A 13,546-nucleotide genomic window follows, 5' to 3' on the forward strand; every position below is an offset into this window, starting at 1 on the left:
TATATATACCATAACCCATTTACTTTTAATAAACTTTAGATATGAGCACATCCTCAGCCAGGCTTTTAAAATATTAAACAGAAGTTTATTTATATTAGCCTCACGTTCACATAATAAAACTAAAATGTTTTCGTGTGACGGACACTTTGTGGCTAACCACCATTACTGTAGAGACGTGCTTCAGACACATGCCTACAGTAATGCTTCACACTTCCTGCTTCAGACCATCAAGGAGTACTTTGGATGTAAATCGTAGTGGTTGTTTCATGTTGGGTTAAAGGATGTTCCAACCATGCCGACAGTTTGGCAGAGCGCAGTTTTTACTACGTCCCCCCCACAAAAATAAATTAAAAAATAGAATAAAAAAAAACATCAGGAAATGTGAAGGATCTCAAACAGAGGAACTGCAGAACATCAGCGAGCAACTCTGGCTTGGAAACAACTGCAAGGATCAGCCTTTGAAAACATGAAAAATCTGCTCCCATCTGTAAACTTAATATATCGCTCTRCCTGCATAAATTGTAGTTTTGAGCTCCTCTTGTGTTATAATAAGAGATCAGAGGCAATGTTCCCGTTCTCAGTCAACTCTGACAGCAGCGATTTCCKAGATATTTTTCTCTCATTGGTCAGAACCATCACTATATTTTGTTTTGTTTTGTCTGAAAGTCATTGTGATCCTCGTTGTGTGGTGTTTGCCACAGTCATGGTGGATAACCTGTCTACAGTTAAGACATGAGGGAACCATCTATGTTAACATGTCTGGGGGGTGCTCACCTCCACACACCAGGTGTCACACAGCAACTTCTCATGCTGYGCTGAAGGGTGAGCCTGACTCAGAGAGCGTGAAGCCCTGCAGACAGTGGAACAAACAAGTTCAGCCTGTGTGGGAGTTTGTGTGCAGAAACAAAACAAAACAAGAAAACCAAAAAAAAAAAAAAAAAAAAAGGACCGAAAAGAGTCTGAGTGGGAGTCAAAAACTGCAACGGGGACAACCAAAACCCGCCGACGTGGCTCATTATCACGTCCGCCTACCTGGACAGGACCACCACCATGGCRTAGAGGTCGATGGCACAATCTGCCACTCGCTTCAAGACGAACTGCTCATCTGGAAAAACATTAATAAATCAGTTGTTAGTCGATCAACAGACTGAAATGTATCAACCGAGGAACCATTTTCCACACGTTAACGATGACCTCACCGATGATCTTCTTGCCGTGTTTGATCAACAGCTCCTCGATGACCGCCCCAAACTGCTCGATGGCTTTAACTGTCTGGAAAACAGAAAAACAGAAAACCACGATAAGAATCTGGAAAAACATCAAAGTTTGGTTTGCAACAAAGAAAACAGGTCCAACTGTCAGACACCCACTCATTCAGTTTGCTGCTGTGGGGAAAAAGTCCCTTAAAGAGGACCACTAACAGTATATAATACACCTGAGTCATCAGAATCCATGAATTTCACACAACAATCCTGAATATGTATGTCTGAGTATATTTCTGATGGTAGTGGTAGGTCAGTTACACTGATAATGATGTTGATGATGACTACCATCGTATCAAACCATTTAATGACCGGTGCTGGACTTCACCAGGACCACTCAAGGTTTCTATAATGCAAGTCAGGTATCAAATTCACAGTGGAAATTTTGACCCTTTTCTTTGCTGAAAATAAAACATTCCRGTAACGCCACAAAACTGGAGTTGCGCAACATGTTGCAAACTCACTGGTATTTCTCACCGAGCGTAGCTGACAGTGGCTGTGGCGCTAAAACACACTTAAAGATATTTGACCGTTGAGACGACAGAATTGAAAGAGTCGAGTCGGGAAACGTGTTGCAACTTTTCTGATACGATGCAGCCTTCCRTTGAAGCATCTTTTATTTATTTATTGGTTTTGTTTTATTGAAATTTGAAGTTTATTTTTGATTGATTTTATCTGATTTTTTAACTGATATTATCTTTCATTTATTTATGATTTGTATTTTAATTATATTGAATTTCTGTTGTTTTTAAAGAAATGAATGAATAAACATTATTATTATAATGATATCTTAATTCTGGATGTTTCACAACAGGAAGACGCTCCCTCGGTGGGTTCGATGCACAACAGATAAAAATCTACAGAGTGAGGCGCAGCTGAACGCACCAGGTCGCCGCTCTGTGTCAGCTCAGGGTGGATGCTTCCCTGCAGGGTCAGCCCCGTGCTCAGACCTGCCTTTCTGCACAAACACAAGAAGACGAGTTGAATTTAATTCAAACAGTGACATGAAATCAGATAGACATAAATATCTTAGTTTTAGATTAAGTCTGTAGACAAAGCAAATCTCCTATTCATGTAAACTTGCCAATATGAGATATTTGTAAACKACTTAAAAACAAACTTTTATTAGAAGGTAATATTTCTGTTCAGTATGGAGGTGTTGTCTCTGTGTGACACAGACAGAAAGAGATGAGAATAAAGAAGAGTCATCAGGAAAAGGTGATGCAACCTTTTGGCTCTCTTGGTTATCTCTCCTGCGAGCAGCCCGGCGTTACCGATCGGGTTCTTCAGGGCCTTCTGTAAGCTCTTCAGATGGTTACCAGCATTCTGGAGGGACAAACAACAGAAGCTACTATAGAGGGACGTGTGAAAAGGTGCCAGCAGCTGTTTTTTTAAAGAATCTGTGACGTGTATATCCTTTAAATACAAAAAGTCAAAGAAAGCATCTTTATATTTAAGAAACTTGGTATAATACAGAATTTTAACCATTTTGTCACATTAACGGCATATTTTCTTTTGAACTTTACTCAGGCAAAGTGAAACAGGAAGTGACATTAAAGGGGAACTACTTAAGAGAGAAAACGCCCTGGTCTTTATTTCTTGAAACAATATTATTTGGACTCTGACTCTTCCTCCCTCTAATAATTACTCAAAATAACCTAAAGAAACATCAGATTCTTTTCTACAGTCTGTTGTTAGTTATTGTAGCAATGCTCTGCTCACATGCAGATATTCCCCTTTGACATCACTTCCTGTTACTTCACATGCAAATATCCAAACAACTGTTCATCTCAGCGACGTAAATTTTTTTTGCATCACAATTTTTAATGTCATCTTCCCCAAAAATCGATTCATATTTAAAATAAAAATTTCACATCACAGGGTCTTTAATGAATGATTTGCGTGCATTATTGAGTTGGTACATCCTGACAAACCAACTGTTCCTTTCCTTTTTTAATGGAGACAAAAGTTGTTTTTCTGCTCTATAAAGTCTCAAAAAACTAAAAAGACATTTTGTGCAACATGAAGTTGAGGAAGTTGATTCTTTCAAAACTACAATGTCTTGTGAAAAAGCACTTCCCCTATTCATTTACACACAAATCATCAGATAACCACAATCGATCCAACACTAGTGTTTTCAGWATAATCTAGAGTTCTCCTGTTACCTGGAAGCCATTCAGAGCCACAAACAACCTCAGGATGTCGTTGGTTCCCTCGAAGATTCTGAAAATTCTCAGATCTCTCATCACCCGCTCCACCCCCGGGTCCTTCAAAAAACACAAAACAAACAGTTGGATATCTTCAGTCTGTGCAGGTTAGCAAAGATTAAACCCACAATAGAGCACCCATCAAATCTTTAAACCCGCTCAACGCTCTCCCTGAACTTGGGTCAAAATAGTTTACCTTGCGGGTCATGTACAGGGGTTAGACAATGAAAATGAAACACCTGTCATTTTAGTGTGGGAGGTTTCATGGCTAAATTGGACCAGACTGGTGGCCAATCTTCATTAATTGCACATTGCACCAGTAAGASCAGAGTGTGAAGGTTCAATTACCAGGGTAAGAGCACAATTTTGCTCAAAATATTGCAATGCACACAACATTATGGGTGACATACCAGGGTTCAAAAGAKGACAAATTGTTGGTGCACATCTTGCTGGTGCATCTGTGACCAAGACAGCAAGTCTTTGTGATGTATCAAGAGCCACAGCATCCAGGGTAATGTCAGCATACCACCAAGAAGGACCAACCACATCCAACAGGATTAACTGTGGACGCAAGAGGAAGCTGTCTGAAAGGGATGTTCGAGTGCTGACCCAGAGGGTATCCAAAAAACATAAAACCACGGTTGCCCAAACCACAGCAGAATTAAATGTGCACCTCAACTCTCCTGTTTCCACCAGAAATGTCCATCAGGAGCTCCACAGGGTCAATGTACACGGCCGGGCTGCTATAGCCAAATCTTTGGTCACTAGTGCCAATGCCAAAYGTTGATTTCAATGGTGCAAGGAGTGCAACTCTTGGGCTGCAGACAATGTGAAACGTATTGTTCTCTGGTGAGTCCACATTTACTGTTTTGCCCACATCCGGGAAAGTTACGGTGTGGAGACACCCCAAAGAAGTGTACCACCCAGACTGTTGCATGCCCAGAGTGAAGCATGGGGGTGGATCAGTGATGGTTTGGGCTGCCATATCATGGCATTCCCTTGACTACTTGTGCTAGATGGGCGCGTCACTGCCAAAGACTACTGAACCATTCTGGAGGACCATGTGCATCCAGTGGCTCTAACATTGTATCCTTAAGACGGTGCCATGTATCAGGATGACAATGCACCAATACACACAGCAAGACTGGTGAAAGATTGGTTTGATGAACATGAAAGTGAAGTTGAACATCTCCCGTGGCCTGCACAGTCACCAGATCTAAATRTYATTGAGCCACTTTGGGGTGTTTTGGAGGAGCGAGTCAGGAAACCTTTTCCTCCACCAGCATCACGYAGCGACCTGGCCACTATCCTGCAAGAAGAATGGCTTAAAATCCCTCTGACCACTGTRCAGGACTTGTATATGTCATTCCCAAGGCGAACTGACGCTGTATTGGCTGCAAAAGRAGGCCCTACACCAAGGATAGTCAGTTCTGGYCCTCGAGGTCMACAGCCCTGAATGTTTTACTTGTTTCTCTGCTCAGACACACCTGATTTGAATGAATAGATGATTTTCAGGCTTCTGCAGAACTTGGAAGAGGTAATTCACCGACTGAATCAGGTGTGTTAGAGAAGGGAAAAAAGTAAAACATGCAAGGCTGCGGATGTCGAGGAGCAGTATTGACTATGCCTGCCCTACACCATGCTAATTTGTTATTATGGTCTAAAACCAGGTGTTTCAATTTCATTGTCCAACCCCTGGTTAACCTACATTTTCCCCTCACACATCTCATTTTGTTGCATCATCATGATGCTCACAACACTGTTTGCTTGAGTTTTTTTTAAAGAAAAAAACCAACAGGTGGTTCTCGAACATTTTTTATATTCTACCTTTTTCGGAACACGGTTAAGTTTAATGACAGTATCGGGATAAAGCATCGCAGATGAAGAAACAAAAACTGCTTAAAACGGCTCTATTGTTGTTATGGTTTCTATGCCGCAGGGTTATAATGAGAATTTAATGACAAAAGTTTTGCTCAAATAAAAGAACAGTTTATAAAATCCTCGAATAAAAAAATTAAAATTCCCCCTTTTCAAAAAAAAAAAAAACACCTCAAGTTTGTATGCGGTTTTAAACAGGGGTGTGGTGCGGATGAGGTCTTGTCTGAAGTAACGACTCAAACAAGCTGACAGAAGTAAGAAAAGCTGCAGCTGCAGAAAGAGAACAGGCAGTAAAAGTAAAAGGTRACAGAGAAATGAGAGTGCAGCGTTGCATTTTTGGTTCTTTTTGCCTGTCTGAAATGAAACTCTGAGTCAAACTGTGCAACCTGAGCATAAATAAATTATTATTTATTTAATTTAGGTGATTTCAATTAGAAAAGCCACATACTATCAAAAATACCCAGGTTATATCATTACAAGTATACTTTCTGTTAGGTGTGAGGCCAAGCCAGTGGAAATAGTTTCAGGGAAACAAAAAAAAACCCTTTAAATAAAATCAGATCAATTAAAACAGTTTGTTCTATAAGAGGAATAAAAGAGCACGTTCTGTAGGTGTCTGGGTTTCCACTCYGCTGCACATGGTAACTTCTGGGTTATTTTAAGCACAGCAACAGTTTTGTTTTTCACCCACATAGCTGCAGCTAGGTCGCGGCGGTCTTTTCTTGTCGACTTTTTGTTTGTTTGGTTGTTGAACCAAAGACCCAAAGACACACACACAGACACACACACACAGACACACACACAGACACACACACACACACACACACACACACACACACAGAGAGAGAGAGGTTTTCTGGTTTTCTGTCTCACATGTTACAACCGTGTCAAACAATACCACAAAAGGAAATGTGGTATTATTGACTTCTCTAAAAGCAAAAGTTGTTGCTCAAGCTTCAACTTTAAGCTGAAGTTTACAGCACCAGGACTTTGTGTTTAAGCTGATTAAATGTTGACATTAGATAAACGAGCACGGCCAAAAAGTTTWATCCTCAAGTCCAAAACCTGTTGCTTGGTGTGTATATTTAATTTCCTTAGCTGTTCAGGATTGATTAAAAACACAAAACAACTGAAACTCTAGTCCCCCTGAATAAAAACAACCTCTCTAAAACCACAAAAACCGGACAAGAACATACTTCTTTCGACTGTACCCTTTCTAGGGTTCACTATATCGAGTCCTCGCTCCATCTGTACCTCCATCTTCTGAAGGACTGATGTAGGGATTTTAGCCTCTAGAGGGTGTGGCTGTTTTTGTGAGGCATGTTGTGTTGGGATGTAGGACGGTTTTCATGAACGCAGCATTAATCAGCAGAAGTCATTTGTGGAGGCAGCACATAAGGCTGATGAGTTGTCGTGTATTTTCTGTTTAAGAAGGATAATTTGTCAGTTTTGTTTCTCTGGACATTTTCTGTTTGCTCATCTTACCCMACAAAAGATATAAGTTTTACTTTAAGATGGTGATTTTTATCATGTTTATTTGCATTGTTTTGCTTTAACATCCAAACATGGCTTAGGCTACGAAGGTCTTGTTAGCCCTCATGGCTCAGTTCCATCCCGATTTCTGGACCCTTGAGATCTGTGGTTCTGATTTGACGCCAGCTGCTGCTGCTGCTCATTGATTGGTTTACTGGCCAGGGAGGGTTATATCTCTAACGTTTTATTTCACAAGTTCAACTAAACAACTGTAGCACGCTAACAAGCAAACAACAAGCTAATATTAGCTACCATTAGCTTACAGTTCTCTGCCGTCTTGCCTTTTTGTCCTAAGCGTAACAATGATGGAGGGTCTGATACAATCTCTTCATTCATTCATTCATTCATTCATTCATTCATTCATTCATTCATTCATTCATTCATTCATTCATATAGCACTTTACACAACCACAGTGCTGTTGACCAAAGTGCTTCACAGAGTCAGTAATTAACATGACAACGAGTAAAAACAAGAAAACACACAAAAACACCCAGAAATGTAACCACATATTAAGTACTAAAAGCCCTCTTGCATGAGTTTGGTGTATTGATATGTCACAAAAAATATGAAATAAAATTTGCACATTTTTAATATTTTGATCATCGAGGCGTCTCTCTGCTCAGTGCAAACACAACCAGGACAGGAGTAGAATAAGGCAGTGGTTTTCAAACCTTGTAGCTTCCGGCCCACAAAATAACCGTTGCCAAACCTTGTGACCCCACAGACATTACTGGTGTATAAACTTTACTAATAACTCTGTTAAACATGGGCATAATAACAATAGAAACTGACTTAATCACTAGGATACTAAAAATATTCTATTAACAAGTTATTTGCATTTAAATTGATGACTGGAAATCATCTGGGATCTTTGGGACTGGAATTAGACCAGGTCGACTGGGGCAGGCCGTGCCTTATAACACAAAAATACCTTCAGTCTTTTGGGCTGGTAGTAAGGTCTCTAAGACTAGTATGATTATTGGTGTTTATGTTGGATTGTAATTCATGTTGTGTTTGTTTATTGTTTTGTAGAACCACACACACCTGAATCTGACATTTAAAGAACCAGAAGTCTTCACATGGACTTGTCATTTGCTTAAGGGTCATTAGGGCATCTAACCGGTGACAGTGAGATCACCACTATAGTAAAACAAACCTTAGAAATCACCACAAAACACTCCATGTCCTCTCATCTAACATCCTTCTTCCAATATACCCACTGTCCCTCCTCTGATGTCCCAACAGTCCCAGTCTGTCTTCTCTAACGTCATCTCCCAGTTCTTCAACCTCATCTGAGTTAAAGTTCAGTTTGTGTTTTAAGACCTGTTTGAGTTTCGACAGCAGTCAAACWCTTCCAGAAAGTCTGGAGATTCCAGATGTTTTCCAAAAGAAGACGTGAGAAACAAACAAGTGCYGGGAATCCGTCTGGTTCTCGCCAACCATTCTGTGGTTAATTTCCTCCTCGGTGACATAACTTAGTTTTCATCAGCTGGGAGGAGGACGTCTCGTCTTACAGATCCAGGAGTTCTAATATTGGTTCAGCTGTAGCTTAGTGCTGCTTGTATAAACACTGAGGAACCGTAACATGATCAATAATGGCTGAAGGGTGGTTTTATTGTTTGAAATGAAAAATTCAGAGTTTGATTTTGGTTTTGGACGTGAAGTGATCACTTACCTTCATGAAACCCATCCCGCCCATTATCTGAATGCTYTCATCTGTAACAGTCCACGCTGCTTCCTGTAAATTTGACATTAAACATTTCATTTAGTGCTGAAAATAAGCAGCAAATCGAGAKAAATCCACTTCCTTTGATATAAAAACAGAACAAGCAACACAATTAGTTCAAAAGGTGCTACATTTGCTGAAGTACAAATATGCAGAAGATAATAATTTTCAAGGCTTCATGGTTTAGATATAAGATCAAACAGCACCTCGATCATACGTCAAGTTTGATAATTGTTCTTACTGAGGCGAAGATCTTGCTGATTGCTGCTTCTATTTGAAATTCAGTGGCTCCACTGTCCATGTTTCCACTGACCATGTAGGCCATCGACTGCAAAAACACAAAAACATCCCAACATGAAGCACAAGGAAACAGAGACGATCCAGCATCAGAGCAGAACTTCAAACAACAGACATTTCCTGGTTTTACAAACAATTAATTCCACTTTCATYAAAACTTGTGCTGAAGGTATTTTTAAAGAATTTAAATCATTGTAAGAGGAGTTGTGTGCTACAAATTAAACTGAAGTGGAAATATGATGTTAATATCACAGGAAGAGTCAATGTTGATCAGAAAAAGCTCAGTGTAGCAGAACTGATTCAATTAGATGAAAGATTCATTAAAAACCACTGATAGTTAAATTTCTGTAAAACACTGATGTGCTAGTTAAAAGCTAGTTCTAGTAAAATACAAACTAAAGGCAGGAAAAGCTGACTCAAAGCTAAAAATGTCTAAGAGTTAAAAGTCTAAAAGTTAAATGTCTAAAAGTTAAAGTAGAAAAAAGCAGGCTAGCTAAGAGTTTCAAAGGGCAACCTAAAAGAAACAAAATGCTTGTTAATAGCTTAAAGTTTCAAAAAGCTAGCTAAAACTTGAAAGTAGCAAAAGGCAGGCTAGTTAAAAGCTAAAACAAGTGAAAAAATAGCTAAAATTTCTAAGAGTTAGCTATAAGTTAAAGTAGCTAAAGACAGGCCATCTGAGATGCTTCAAACTGCAAGCTAGAAGAAGCAAAAGGTTAGCTGCACCAACAAGTTATCTAAATGTGTTAAAAAGCTAGCTAAAAGTTAAAGCAGCAAACAGCAGGCTAGCTGGTACTACTATTAAAAAATCTAAAGGATACTCAGGAGCTAAAGGTTTCAAAAGGCTACTTAGTAGCTAAAAGCAAGAACGACACCATGCAGAAGGTGGAGTATCACAACATGGAGAGTTAAAGTGGTAGCAAATGGATACAAGTTGCTAAACACTACCTAAAGGCAACAAAAGSCTAGCTAAAAGCTAAAGGCATCCAACAGCTAACTAAAGCTGTAAAAGTAGAAAAATGCAGGCCAACTTAAAGTAGAAGTACTAGAAGCAAAATATTACTTAAAAGCTAAAAGTAGAAGAATTCTAGAAAGAAACTGGCTTAAATATTTTATCAGAAAACTAAAACGGTCTGAAACATATTTTCATGAAAGATGTTTCTGAAAGAAGCTCATTGTAATTGTAATTTCTTGTAAATATCTTAAGGGGATGGAAATGTTTGTGAAGCCRTATTGTTGTACTTGCTTGAGAGAAAGATGTACTTTAATCCAGGGTATAGGATTGTGTAACGGTCTGGAAGATKATCTTAAAAATGCCAGATCTATGTACCGGTATATTATTTAAGAGACAGATAAAAGCTAGTTTTTTGAAGGTATTTGGAAAAGTAAAATGTGAAGCTATATGAATTGTTGTTTGAGTTGAAGTTTTTATTTTTATTTGTATTGTTTTGTAAATTATGTTTTCTTTGAATATATTCTGGGGATAAAAGGGGCAGACATAAGTTTTATTCTTCTGCTACCTTTCAATTTATTTGGATTTGTGTATTTTCTTTGTTTTCGATTGTATATAGTTATTTTGTTTTTTAATGAAAATAAAAAAAAGTTTTGAATTAATTGAAAAAATACTTAGAAAAAGTGAAAAAAAAATTACAAAAACCAGAAGTCAAAGCATGAACCAAACCTCCTGAACATTTTATAATATAAAATAGCTGAAACAGCACAAAGAATGCAGGAGAAGTTAGCTTGTACAAAACAAGGAAAACTGAACAGGAAAAACGTTAAAACTGTTGGTCAGACCTCGGTGACGTACTGCAGCATGGCCATGCGGGCGATCTTCTCCTGGATGGCGCCGTACGTGTGGATCTTGTTTCCAAACTGGGTTCTGTTGGCTGCATGATCCACCTGAGAAAACACCAGCAACAAATCAAGCATTAATTTCTTGCTGAAAACAGAATCTCATTATAAAAACAAAACAAAAACAACATCTCGCAGACTGAGTTTTAAAAAAAAGTTACAAAATGTTTCACTTCCTCAAACAAGGCTGAAGTTAACAGCTCTGTGGGTTTTTTCTGTTCAGCTTCTATGCAAAAAAAGAGGAAACTTTAAAGAGTCGACTGGTTTGTCTTTAGGGAGATTAAGAAATGGTGGATCGATGAAAAACCCATAAGATGTAAAAATAGGCAACTCAAAAAATAAATAAATAAAGTTCCTGATTTGAACATACTCATGTATTTTGCTCAAACAGCTCATTCCCGTCAGTCCTCACTGTTCCATACAGAAATATTTGATCAATAAGTAAACAARTCTAAATAAAAGACAGAATAACTTGAAGGAATTGCCCTTCTTTTCTCACGCCAAAGTTTTAAACTACAAATATTGAGTAATGAAAGAATGTAACCRTTTTAGTCAAACCTTCATATTAACATTAAAAATGATCACTTTTGAGTTCATGTTTAGAACAACTCTCGGCCACTACCACAGCCAAGTTTAGCTCAATATATATTTATAACTGATGAAGTTAGCATCTTTTTTTTGTACAGTGTTTTGTCCTGCGAATTGAACGTGAGGTGTTCTGGGGTTTTTTTGTACTTAATTCCTGCATATTTACRCTGCTGTGAATAGTGGTAATGTTGATAAATGTGTACTGTTTTGATCAAATAAGTAAATAAATTTGATTGGCTGAGGTGACGATCTTAAACCTGTCTGACTCCAAGTGTTAAGCAGATTTAGATCTGACCGCTTCCTGAGAGTGTCACTACAATCTGCGCCGTGTTGCGTAAGATTTTTTGCTCATATATAAAAATAAAATAAAAAGAAAAGCAAAAACTCCACCACCTGCATTTTCTTCTTTCAGCGTCAGGCGATAATCCTTAACGCTTGACGGCAGGGAGGCTGTTACATTACAGGATGTGGTTCTATTCAAACAATCATGATCAGACAGGGAATCTTTTTAGTTTCTGTAGAAAAATAATTAAATAAAATCTGTAAAATGGTGTTTTTATTTAAGAAATAAAATATTAAAATGTGTAGGAGCTACAGTACAGTGTGACTGATTTGTTTTATTCATATAAACTGGAGAATATTTAGATGTCCAGTAATGGTGAGGCTTTCGAGTACGTCTAAAAATACATACATGATATATAGTTTGTTTTCTGTAAACTACGCTTCTGAAAGAGGAATCTAAAATTGTCCTGGTGCACTTTAATAGTTRCACACTATATGTTAGTGCTGGCTCATGTTTTCCTGTTCAGACTGGGTTGCATCATTCAGACGTTCAAAACTAACAATATAAAWTAGTTTGAAGGAGTTTTTGTAAATCAGTTTTTTTTGTTACAAAGCACAACCTGAGTCTGACGACAGTGCAAACCTTCATCTTGTTAACAGTCAAACCACAGAGACGATTTGAATTTTCAGCTTCTTCAGCAGAAATCAGACCACAGCCGAGATCAAACGTGGGGAATTTTCCACCGACTCGCAGCAAAGGAAGCGCGAGACTGAAACGCACCGAGCGGTTCGAGGTGGCACACGGGGAAACCTGACGGCACTTAAAGGAAGTCAGCTGGGAGTTAGCTCCGCCCACTTCCTCCCACCTGTCAAAACGCTCGTCGCACTCACAGCTTTGGCCATGACGCTCTTCATGGTGCCGGAGAGGGCGGCCGCCATGCCGAAGCGCCCGTTGTTCAGGATGTTCATGGCTACCTTGAAGCCGCCGCCCACCTCACCCAGAACRCAGTCGGCCGGCACGCGCACGTTGTCGAAGTAAACCTCGGCCGTGTTGGACGCCTTGATGCCCATTTTCTTCTCTGGGGGGCCGCTGATAGGAAAATACATAAATAAAAGATTCAATGTAACGAAGAGAAAATGAAGATGTAAAGATTTATTTCAAAATAAAAGTGTGCCGACTTTGTCACTCCTCCAAAGCTCCTCTCCACGATGAAAGCAGTTATCTTCTCTGTGGTCTCCCCGGTTCTTGGATCCTTCACAGGAGTTTTGGCAAAAACTGTGAAGATTTCAGCCAAGCCTCCATTGCTGTTCAGAGAAAACATCGAGTAAAATACAAAAACGAGTCAATAAAAACAAACACAAACTGTATGAACGTTTAGATGCTGCGTTGCTGCCCTCTAGTGGTGAAAGTTCTGAGCTGACCTGATCCAGATCTTGCTGCCGTTCATGGTGTAGTACTTCCCGCAGGGCGAGGGGACCGCCGTGGTTCTGATTGAAGCRGCGTCAGAACCACTGGCTGGTTCAGTCAGGCAGAAGGCAGCGATGTGTTCCCCTGCAGACRCACACCGAGATAGAAAGATCCTTTAAACACAGTGTACATGTAGCCCTCACCCAAATAAATGCTGCTCCACCACAAAAAGGGATTGGGTCCCGTACATAGACTTGAATAAGAACCCTAGACTGAGCCCCGCCCATCTCGTATACTGTTAGTATCTGTGACGGCATGGAGGAGCAGAAACAGAGACCAAACAGGGCAACGACCCTCAGCCTCCATAGAAACTAACAGATAAACAACAAGCTGAACTGGATCTGTTTCACAAAATATCTGTAATATTTTTACAATAAATTAATAACTATGATAATTTCATTCAACAATCACGTAAAACAGCAGATACAGTGGTTTGCAAAAGTATTCATACCC

The 13,546-nt window shown here is 39.3% G+C and overlaps 1 protein-coding gene across 1 annotated transcript in view; it reads right to left on the bottom strand.

Moving 5' to 3' along the window:
- acadvl (acyl-CoA dehydrogenase very long chain) overlaps positions 1-13,546 on the bottom strand; it is a gene marked incomplete at its 5' end in the record, with an annotated part of 29,652 nt that overhangs the window by 1,955 nt on the left and 14,151 nt on the right. Inside the window, 12 exon segments of the mRNA XM_014024558.1 lie at positions 775-850; positions 1,033-1,105; positions 1,200-1,272; positions 2,148-2,220; positions 2,491-2,588; positions 3,428-3,529; positions 8,557-8,619; positions 8,849-8,935; positions 10,699-10,803; positions 12,517-12,715; positions 12,805-12,930; positions 13,048-13,177. Of these exon segments, the coding sequence (XP_013880012.1) occupies positions 775-850; positions 1,033-1,105; positions 1,200-1,272; positions 2,148-2,220; positions 2,491-2,588; positions 3,428-3,529; positions 8,557-8,619; positions 8,849-8,935; positions 10,699-10,803; positions 12,517-12,715; positions 12,805-12,930; positions 13,048-13,177 (1,205 nt within the window).

Source organism: Austrofundulus limnaeus, unplaced genomic scaffold (genome assembly GCF_001266775.1).
Source record: "Austrofundulus limnaeus strain Quisiro unplaced genomic scaffold, Austrofundulus_limnaeus-1.0 Scaffold426, whole genome shotgun sequence".
NCBI lineage: Eukaryota > Metazoa > Chordata > Actinopteri > Cyprinodontiformes > Rivulidae > Austrofundulus > Austrofundulus limnaeus.